The following is an 11,536-nucleotide window of genomic DNA, read 5'->3' as shown; positions in this document are numbered from 1 at the left end:
GCCGCTTTGGTCACACATGCACGCATGAGGATACCGAGTATAATTCCCTGAGAGATGGTAGTTTGTTCTGTAAGAGCAGCAAGGGAGGTGTTTAGGAGTCTAATGATTTTAGGTGGTTGTTCAATTCTCTTTATTTGAAGGTGAGCTGGCAGGAAGGCTGCAGATGGTGTGAGCATGATGTGGTGTGAGCACTGCTACAAATGTGACATTGCAATTAAACAGGAAAAGTACTTGTGCAGTGCACGCACAGAATTCAGTGTGAGGTCGCAAGTGAAGATACATTCTAACTGAACAACTTATATGCCAGTAATATGAGAATGGTGCAGTTCGCAGTGATGTGAGGTAGCAACATAGACACTGCTAGCAAATGGTTTGCAGTTATTAGGTAATGTAGGAGACTGGTGCAAAGAACTAACATTAATGCACAACAACTGGTATTCTCGCATTTGTGTCTTGGAAGAAATTGGGTGTTTACGTTTCGAAATACAGGCGGTTGTGAGAGAGGTCGGCTGTACTCTTGTAAGCTGTTTGAATACTGTATGTGGGACGAGAAACACAAGACAGAGAGGGAGAGAGAAGTGGAGTTTATAAATGATGGAGTATTTTGCAATTGTTGCTGAGCTTTTGCAGAAATTGGTTGTGAAATGTTTTACAGAGTGAATTGTGAAAAGTAAGGTTTGTCACGTTGGTTTACAGATATCTCCTGTTGTTGCAGTAGTTGTGTTACTGGAGTAATTGTGTGGACTGCAAAAGGTAGAAATGAATAGAGAAAGCGATCTTTTTTTTTTCAATTTTTTATTTTAATATCATGTAGAATGAAGTGCAGGATGCCATTTCCTCTAGTGGCGCGTATTAACTCTGTGTTAGCATCCTGACGATCTCCTGATAATTGTACCGCCTGGCGATGTCCAGGGGGGTGTCCCCATCTTCATCTGTCACCCCCCTGTCGGCTCCGGCCTGCAGCAACGCAGCCGCCGCTTCTGCGTGGCCAAAGCTTGCCGTCTCGTGCAGCGGCGTCAGCCCCCACTGAGACCTGGCGTTGGGGTCGGACGCCGCAGAGAGCAGCAGCCGCACCACAGCCGCGTGGCCTCTCCCTGCAGCGCAGTGCAGGGCGGTCAACCCGCCCTCGCCCCTCGCCCCCACGTCCGCCGCAGCCGCGAGCAACGCCCGCACCTCCTCCACCGCCCCCTCGTCAGCCGCCTCTCTCAGCCTCCTGCCTCGCTCCTCCTCAGAAAGGCTCCTGCACAAAACATCGACACACTTACTCTCTACTATCGAGACACACACACCAAATGAAAGAAACTGTCACAGCCGCAAAACTGCCAACAATTCGGAATACACTTCTTCCGAGCGACAAGTCACAAATCTAGAAATCTCGCTTCTGCGATACGGGTTAACCAGCGTATTACAGACAGATCCACAGCACTAGCCCATTATCAAAAACTTCAGCCATCTCCCATTAAAAATAGGTGCACTCCATCTCCTAACAAATTCATTTGGTTTTCCTCATAATTCAATCCACAGATCCGCCTCCTTTCACCTCGGCATGCAGCTGCTACCCAATCCTTCATCTACATTCAAACACACCCCTAAAACACCTTCTCTGGATACCAATTCCTTCTGTCACTTAGGAACAAAACACTAGAAACTACACTCATCTGTAAGTACTGAAATACTACTTCCCCACCAGACAGCTAAGTGATTCAGACCAGTAACATGGAAATTTCCTGACATACCGACATAAAATATAAAAGTCACTGCTTCGTACACAATAAGTCGGTCGACATATTTCAAATACAACAAGGGCACCAGGTCGACTCTCCCCGACACACACACACACACACACACACACACACACACACACACACACACACACACACACACTACCCGCTGCATAATAACCGTCACATGTGCTCATATAATCATGCATGCAACAAGAGATACATCCACTGGAACATTCACTTCCATCTGCTTACACACTTTGCAAGCCACCATATGGTCTGTGGCAGGCGGCATCCTGCACAACTACTATACTCAGTCATGTTAACTTTGTGCAACTTTTTGCATTTTCTGAAAATTCTGGACACAAAATAAGTTACACACCACTACAGAAGGCGTAAAACTTTACATTTATACTTAAAAAGGTCTAAGTAAACTTACAGTGTATACCAACTACGCTGCTTCCGAGTAAAATTTCTCTTTCAGTAGTAGTACAAACACTTAAACCGTAACTTTAGACCAGTCTCAAAAAAGTACTGTATTTCCTGTATCTAATGCAATGCATAAATTGGATCATGCCAGAAAGAAATCAGGTGCCTGTAAGAAATACAAACAGAGTGTTGATTCATTATCGCATGTTCACTTACAAATACCAAAATACTTGTATAGATCTGGCATTGCTGAACTTTAACCAATGTCGCGGGAACCTCTCCCCACAGTTGAAGGCTAATCCCAAGCGAGAGAGCCAGTAAGAAGCTCCAAAGACAAGTGAAATACCAACTAGAAACTACAGACCTAATAAAACTGCTGCATTCAGTGCAAAATAATCAATGTAGGTGGAGCAGCAACCATATGAAACAATAGTAGTAACTGGTACATATAAAAAGTTCTCAACTGACTGCAGTCATCTGCTTTTTCCGTTCCGCTCCCAAGTAGAGCGAGGGAGAAACGACTGCCTGTATGCCTCTGTACGAGCGACAACGCCTCTCACCCTATCTTCACACGCCTTGTCTCAAGTGTACATTGCCACAACTAGAATTGTTCTGCAGTCAGCGTCAAAAAACAGTTCTCTAAATTTTCTCAACAATTCCTCGAAAAGAATTTCGCCTCCCCTCCAGTGATTCCGATTCGAGTTCCTGAAGCTTCTGCACAATACCTCTGCGTCACTCGAAACTACCGGTAGCAAATCTAGCAGCTCAGCTCTCAGTCCTATAGCTGTCTTCCTTTAATTATACCTGTTGCCGATACCAAACACTCTAGCAGTACTCGAGAACAGGTCGCACCAGCGGCCTACATGCAGCCTCATCTACAGGCCAACCACACATTCCTAAAATTCTCCCAACAAACTAAAGTCGACCTCCCGCCTTCCCTACCGCAGTCCTCTCAACCTCGTTCCATTTCGTATCACTTTGCGAACTCTCGCTCAGACATTTAAGCGACGCCTCTGTGTCTAGCGGAACACCTCAACACTACGTGTCTGTTTTTCCTACTCACCTGCATCAACTTACGTTTCTCTACATTTACAGATGGCTGCCATTCGTCACACCAACTAGAAATTTTGTCCAACTCGCCTTGTGTCCTCCAACACTCACTCACGACGACATCTTACTGTACACCAGGGGACAATCAGCAAACAGCTGCAGATACCTGTCCACCGGACCATTTATGTATACAGACAGTAACAGCGGCCCCACCACCCTTTTCTGGAGCACTCCTGCCTCTGGCGAACACTCGCCACTGAGGACAACATACTGGGTTCTGTCACTTAAGAGCTGAGGCCCACTCACATGCATGGGAACCTATTCCACACGTTTCTATCTTCTTCAACAGTCGACAGTAATCCACCGTGTGAAATGCTCTGTGGACATGTACGAATATGTTATTCAGAGGTGATGGATAAGCGCACCACATCACAGGAAAATCTGCACAATGCAAAGAATTGCGATCTTTGGGGTAAAAATGGCTCAGTCACCTCTGTTGCAATCACGGATTGTATTAAAGAGTCGGCACAGAGAGAACTGGGGGCTAATGTTGCCCGTCTCAAAAAGAAAGGATTGTAGTTTACACACAAGTCAGCCTTGCCGCTATTGGACGCATCAGAAAGGCGACCGAAAATAAACCACGCGGTTTGCCAGAGCCGCCAAGAAAGTGCACTACGAAATTTGGAGTATAAATCCATCATTGCAAGCAGTTTCTAAAAATAGGTAATTTTATCAACCATAGGGACTTTTGTATGGCTAAAAACTAGTGCTGACATTACACAAATTAGTTGTTGCCGTAAAAACAAAAAAAATATTTTCCTTGGAAAAAAGCTGTTTAGCGTAAGACACTGCATGAAATGCGATTTACTTGCAACAGACCTCTAAGTAAAGGAAACATCGCTCTAGAGAGAAGTGATTACTGACTGGCGATGCAAATACTTGATACAAGTCAGGAAATTAACAGAACTCTTTTTTGTCGACGAAACTTGGGTGGTGAACCAACGACATTCCTCTTAGAAGACGGTGACAGGGTCGTGACACTGGCACCAAAATGGACAATATGACAGTCCAAGCAACAGCGGTGAATGTTGAAACCAATACTTGGTTTATTTATTAGTCTACATCAATGTTGTCTTCACCAAGATATTTCCCATTACATATTATACATTTATTCCAGTGGTTCTTCCAATGCTTAAAACGATTCTGGAACAATCCTTACAGTAGCGTTTAGTTCTCTCAGACGTGCAGTTTGAATCTCATCTCTTATGTAAGAGACAGCTCTTTAAGGTTTGTCTTTATTTTTGGGAACAAATGTCACACATGGAGCGAACGTGGGGCCAAGGACATCACTACAGTATTGTTTCTAGCCAAACATGCACAAGCACGCAACGAACTGTGAGCAGGTGCGTTATCGCAGTGCAGAAACAATCAACTGTTCCGCCACAAAGCCGGACACCTTTCCGTGTTGCTTCAAGCCATCGGGGTTCAGCTGGTGAGAAGATCTGCCTACTGGCCGTTTCATCTTGGGACAAGGAGTCGTGGTGCACTGTACTGTTAAAACCGAAGATTACCGTCAGACACATAACATTCACATTTCACTGGTCTCGGCCATATGTCACCGAGACGATTGAGTGTTAATTTACGCATCGTTTGGTTTGACTCAGTTCGTCTTCTATTATGAACTTCTCGTCATCCTCATCTTCTTCTAAATGTTTATACCAGTCGTAAACACCTATTTCACTCGTAGTATACTCACCAAAAGCAGTATATAATATTTCTAAAACCACGATGCATTTTAATCCGTTCTCATAGCAAATTTTAGTACAAATACTCATCTGACTCAAATGGATTTCTTTCTACGGGGAGCACTAAAAGATAGAGTCTGTCATGAACCCCAGGTATGTCAGATGATGCGCGCCAGACCACACAACGACGTATCATCCAATGTAGCTTGTCCAGTTCATCTCCCTCTCTCAAACAGCCATTCCAAATGTGCCTAGCAGTCGATGGTGTGCAATTTGACTATATTGTTAATTAAAATGTAAAAACACTCTTCACTAAGGAAAGTATTTAGTCTGTGGATGACAAGGCATCAGTTATTTTGAATAAATGTTTAGCTTATTTAAAATCTATTCCGTCTACGTACAATTTCGAGTAGTCTCTGATTTGTAATTGACAGCAGCTCTTTTGCGCTGTAGAACCACCCGGGTGCTTCCAGGCAGAGACAGGCTGAGCTGACAGAAGGTCATGGGATAGCGATATCTACACATACAGATGGCAGCAGTATCGCGTACGCAAGGTACAAAAGGGCAGCGCGTTGGCGCCGCTGTCACCTCTACTGAGGTGGCTCCTGGGAAAGGGTTTCCGACGTCTTGATGGCCGCACGACAGGTTTTAACAGACGTCGATTGCGGAATGATAGAGTTTGCCTATGACTTGATATTTTTAAAATGTACAGTATCCGATGTATCGACACAAAATAAAATACCGTTATCTGCTCCCCATGTATCGAGAAAAGGATTGATATATCAGCGCAAAATCATCAACGTGCCTGCCTATAAAAACATGGGTTGCACGTTGTAAGTACACTCCCCGTTTTAGAGCTGTTCGTTGGAGTATTGATTTATTATTGGATACTCTGTACATCAACAAGCTATCCCCCTCAGAGCAAGAACTGAAAGGAAAACGACGGATGTCCACGCCTCCCGACAACCACCGTGCAAGCTGCCGTAACTGGATGTAAGTGGCACACTGAAAGGTGTCTCGTGGGTCCATCGTTCGGTTTCGTCACGTATCGGATTTGTCCGCAACACTTCACGTCGACTTCCCTGCTTTTTCGTTTCAGCAAATGCCAGCGACCCTGCAGCTGTAGCGCCAGAACTGGGTCGTGAATCTGAAAGTTTGCTGTTTCTGTTGGTAGCGCTGGGCGCCGATTACGCCAGCAGTTCCCTCAGTCCACTGCAGCGACCAGTTTTGTCGTTTACATTTTTGTTCATTTTCAACGTCTGTTTTTGAAGAATGTCGATGTGAAGAAAGAGCACACTAGTTTCGATAAAAATTGTGTAACGCAACTGGTGTCCTGTTTCCTCGCATTTGATATTCCATTCAAACCGCCCCTCCCCCCGGGGCAATGGGTGTCACATATACTTGCCTCACATAATCAAAATTAAACACTGGACCTGATGAAAGTTCAAAAAGCGACAACACTCCTTTACACAGTGAAAGTAAAATTGTGCCTCAGTACAAATTCAAAAAAGCAACTTCAATATTTTCCGAAAACTGTGAAAAAAATCTAAATTAGAGAGACTGTCTTTAGTTGCCGTGCCGAGGAGACGTATTTCTAGTGATGCAGAATGTTGTCTGAATAATACACCACTGGCCATTAAAATTGCTAAACCACGAAGATGAAGTGCTACAGACGCGACATTTAACCGACAGGAAGAAGATGCTGTGACATGCAAATGATTAGCTTTTCAGAGCATTGACACAAGGTTGGCGCCGGTGGAGACACCTACAACGTGCTGACATGAGGAAAGTTTCCAACCGATTTCTCATACACAAACAGCAGTAGACTGGCGTTGCCTGGTGAAACGTTGTTGTGATGCCTCGTCTAAGGAGGAGAAATGCGTACCATCACGTTTTCAACTTTGATAAAGGTCGGATTGCAGCCTATCGCGATTGCGGTTTATCGTATCGCGACATTGCTGCTCGCGTTGGTCGAGATCCATTGACTGTTAGCAGAATATGGAATCGGTGGGTTCAGGAGGGTAATACGGAACGCCGTGCTGGATCCCAACGGCCTCTTATCACTAGCAGTCGAGGTGACAGCCATCTTATCCGCATGGCTGTAAGGGATCGTGCAGCCACGTCTCGATCCCTGCGTCAACAGATGGGGACGTTTGCAAGAGAACGACCATCTGCACGAACAGTTCGACGACGTTTCCAGCAGCAAGGACTATCAGCTCGGAAACATGGCTGCTGTTACCCTTGACGCTGCATCACAAAATGGCTCTGAGCACTATGGGACTTAACTTCTGAGGTCATCAGTCGCCTAGAACTTCCAACTAAGTATACCTAACTAACCTAAGGACATCACACACATCCATGCCCGAGGCAGGATTCGAACCTGCGACCGTAGCAGTCGCTCGGCTCCAGACTGTAGCGCCTAGAACCGCACGGCCACCGCGGCCGGCGTGTTTGCATCCCAAACATTTCCCCACTTCTTACCTTTCCAAGTCTTGCATGTCATCTTGGCGTTCTATATTTTTCTGCTTTGTTTCACATTCTCTACGGAGCATACGGATTTTGATATCAGCATGTGCTGCATTATTAATACTATTATCCTGGACACTAAGTATACAATTCGACACTGTCGATGTTTTCAGTGTGCATGTAGCACATGTAGGTGTGTGTCATCTTATATGTAGCGTTTTTAAAATTTTTTTACTTGTAGGTATGTACTTCCTGCGCTAAATTACGCGTTATTACCCGCATGATTTGTATGCACGAAAATTGAAAAATTTCTGTTTGTTGCCTGCCCCTGATATAATTTCAACACTAATTCTCTGTGTCTTCCATGACTGCGAGTGGAAATGGGTGTGCTTCTGTTGCCTGCCTGAGGTGCAGCAGGGTTTTAAATGTTCACTGGATTCCAAAGTCGATCAAATCTGCAGCTGATTATCTTGGTCAATCAAAGCAGAAAGTACTTCAATCTCTATACAGGAGGGAATCAACATCTACATCTACGTGTTTACTCTGCAATTCACACTGAAGTGCCTGGCAGAGGGTTCGATGAACCTGTTTCATACCATTTCTCTACCATTCCACTCTCAAATGCCGCGTAGGAAAAAGGAACACCTCAATCTTTCCATTGGAGCTCTTGATTTCTCTTATTTTATTATGTTGATCATTTCGCCCTACATAGGTGGATGTCAACAAAATATTTTCCATCGGAAGAGAAAGCTGGCAACTGAAATTTCGTAAACAGATCTCGCCGCAAAGAGGACAGCCTTTGTTACAGCGACTGCCACACCAACTCGCGCATCATATCAGTGACACTCTCACCCATATTGCGCGATAACGCGAAACGAACTGCCCTTCTTTGCACTTTTTAGCTGTCCTCCGCCAATCGTACCTGGTAAGGATCCCACACCGTGCAGCAATATTCCAGCAGAGGACGTACAAGTGTAATGTAGGCTCTCTTTGGTAGGTTTGTCGCACCTTCTAAGTTTCTGCCAACAAAGCGCAGTCTTTGTTTCGCCTTCCCCACAATATTATCTGTGTGATCTTTCCAATTTAAGTTGCTCGTAATTGTAATTCCTAGGTATTTAGTCGAATTGACAGCCCTTAAATTTGTGCGATTTATTGTATACCCAAAATTTAGCGGATTCCTCTTAGTACCCATGTCGATGACCTCGCACTTTTCTTTGTTTGGTGCAAACTGACACTTCCCGCATCATACAGAAATTCTCTCTAGATCATTTTGTAATTGGAATTGATCGTCTGATGATTTTACTAGACGGTAAATTACAGCGTCATCTGCAAACAATCTAAGGGGGCAGCTCAGATTATCACCTAGATCATTTATGTAAATAAGGAACAGCAGAGGGCCTACGACACTACCTTGCGGAACGCCGTATACGACTTCTATTCTACTCGATGATTTGCCGTCTATCAGAATGAACTGTGACATCTCTGCGAGGAAATCAAGAATCCAGTCACACAACAGAGACGATACTTCATACGTATCAAATTTGATTAATACTGGATGTATACATGGACAAGGAAAAAAATTCCCGGATTTTCCCCGGATTTCCCGCTTAAAAATACACTTTCTCCCGCGTGAAAACACTTTTTCCGTCTTAAGTGACAGTATATTTTCCCTCGGAAGTGCAAAACTTATCAATCCTTTGAATGGTTATGGTTTTGGACATGGGCGTAGAATGTAGTCAGCCAATAGCAACATCCCTGTTAAGCAGCGGTAACACACGAGTTAATGGCTTACATTAATATACATAGTGTTGCTACAAGAAAAGCAAAGCTTCCACATATAATATTGGTCACTAAGGTTAATAAGCTGCAAGAGAAGCTAATCTTTCGAGATAATGTTGATTTTTTGCGCGTGTTACACTTTAAGACCCATCACACAAATGTGGCAGTAAAATTTTTAATAATGACATAAATGTCTGATCTCCAGGGTTCGAAATTCTTCTACATGGCTTGTCATCAAAGAGTTGATTTTTAGATGGAGTCAAACACTCTGATTTAAGAATTTCATGGTACATCCTCGCGCATAGTCCAACTTACGTTAAAAGATATTTACTTTGAAATTAATGCTTTTCAAACCAACATTCGCAATATTTTTCCACGACCTGCTGGAAACAGGTTCGTTCCAGCAGCTGCCGGAGAGCGCCAGGTAAGAGGCGCCCCGAGCTTGCGCAGCTAACATGACGTAGGAAGCCCGTATGTACGTACGTGTAAAACATTGAAAGATCTTACATTACGTTGTAAAAGCAGTAAGACGTCCCAGGGTACTCCAAGAGATCAGAATTTCGTGAACCATACTAAAATGTGCACATTTAAACTGCTACTTAAAGCGCACATTCGTATGTCCAGATTCAGATGTAAATTTTCTGGGAGTACCAGTACTGCAGTATCTCACGTTTGGTTCATTAGTATGGCATAATGCCGTTCGTGCTAGAAGATGAAAACTTGCACTTGAAATGCAGCGAACAGTTGAAACTAGCCAGTACTGTGAAATTAAACATTTCGTTTCAAATACATTGGATGCCTCTGCGGAAAAGGTTAATGAAAGCCAAATTTATTTAGCAAAGAGACAAAAATAACTTCATTGTTCTGCAAGGCGATTGATGCTTGACTGTCAGAAACGTGGAAACAAATTAAAATCTGAAACTAATAATGTATATCAGCCTTCGGTAATTATGTGAATATATTTTAATGCACTTGATACCTCCCGGCCAAAGATACCCGTTTTGCTTTCATGTGACGCGAGAGTAAACGAAGGAGAAACAGGAAAACCACTGAACGTCAACACGGGCCACGTGGTGACTGCCCACTGTAGTTCAGACTTCTCTGCGCATCAGCCTCGCATCTACGATATTTGCGAACCGGTCAACACCAAAAAAATCGAATTTTCGAACGTACCCTAGGGCATCTTGTAAAACACATCATTCTGAAAAATTTGGAACAAAAACATACGTGTTCGAGAAAATATACGACATGTTATATGGTGTGAAGTGTGCCGAAGCGCAGTGCCACGCCTCTTCGTACAGCGTTCTCCTATCGCACGTCACTGTATTTCACTCTGTGGAATTGAAACGGGTATATTTTGTAAGCGATGACATCAAACTATATTCAGGACTGTGGAAATAGAAATGTCCTGTGGTGCCTCTCCTGCTCCCAGTCAGCCAGTTTGACAGCCTGCCCCTCTTTATTTTTTAAAAAACTCGCCATTAATAGCGGATGGGAATATTTGTAATTGGGAGAACAAGAACTCTACAGAAAATTTGGACTCTTTATTGCCTAATAGCTAATAACTTCCTGTTTTGCGTGACAAAAGTGAAATATAGGATGCATAAAACCAATATAGACAAGAGACAAGCAAGAAAGTACACATTTCAATACTTACCTCCTAGCATTTTTTCTCTCTAATCTTGCTACAGCTTTAAATGGCGTGCTTTTGCTTTCTGCACAAGAATCTATTACCTCACCAAAGTTGGTCAAACTTTTTGCTGCATGAAAATTCGAAATTTCGTTACCTAATACTGAAAAAGCTGTTAATACAAATAATACCCAAGACTGGTGTGGTTTCTGGATCTGATTACGTCTATTTTGTCGATGTATGCTAAATAAAACAAAACAGGCCTTTCTAATATTGTAGCAAATTTTATAACACACACACACACACACACACACACACACACACACACACACACACACACACACTTACACACCAAATTAGCGAGACTGTATTGGCACAGATAGTCATTTTTAATACACGATAGAATATAATTCACTAAGTACATATATCAAATGCCTATTAGGCCTACAACATGCAAAAAGCTTTATGTTAGGAAATAGTTTCACATTTCATTCATACGCACCAGTTTCTCAAGCATGAGATCGGAAAGTAGTATTACGAAATTCTTATATAAATTAGGAATAGTCTCGTCCTTCCATAATTTGTGTGATGTCCCCGTTTATTCTGCTTCCTCGTTCTAACAATCTTGTCATCACCAATTCTGTGGACATTCCTGCTACTGTCAAAATTTGTTCGCCGATTAACTTCAGTAACACTGCCAGAATCACCGGTTTAGT

At 43.3% G+C, this 11,536-nt stretch overlaps 1 protein-coding gene across 3 annotated transcripts in view; it reads right to left on the bottom strand.

Annotated features, from left to right (window-relative positions):
- Window positions 1-827: 827 nt before the first annotated feature.
- The window catches only part of LOC126427277 (ankyrin-3-like), a 619,134-nt gene continuing 608,425 nt past the window's right edge, over window positions 828-11,536 (bottom strand). For all 3 annotated transcript variants that reach the window (XM_050089547.1, XM_050089546.1, XM_050089545.1), the window contains exon 4: window positions 828-1,240. In XM_050089547.1, the coding sequence (XP_049945504.1) occupies window positions 853-1,240 (388 nt within the window). In that variant the 3' untranslated portion in view covers window positions 828-852. The remainder of the gene's footprint in view (window positions 1,241-11,536) is intronic.

The sequence above is a fragment of the Schistocerca serialis genome, chromosome 11, assembly GCF_023864345.2.
Source record: "Schistocerca serialis cubense isolate TAMUIC-IGC-003099 chromosome 11, iqSchSeri2.2, whole genome shotgun sequence".
NCBI lineage: Eukaryota > Metazoa > Arthropoda > Insecta > Orthoptera > Acrididae > Schistocerca > Schistocerca serialis.
Note: the sequence above shows the minus strand (reverse complement) of the source record. Positions and strands in the feature narration are given on the sequence as shown.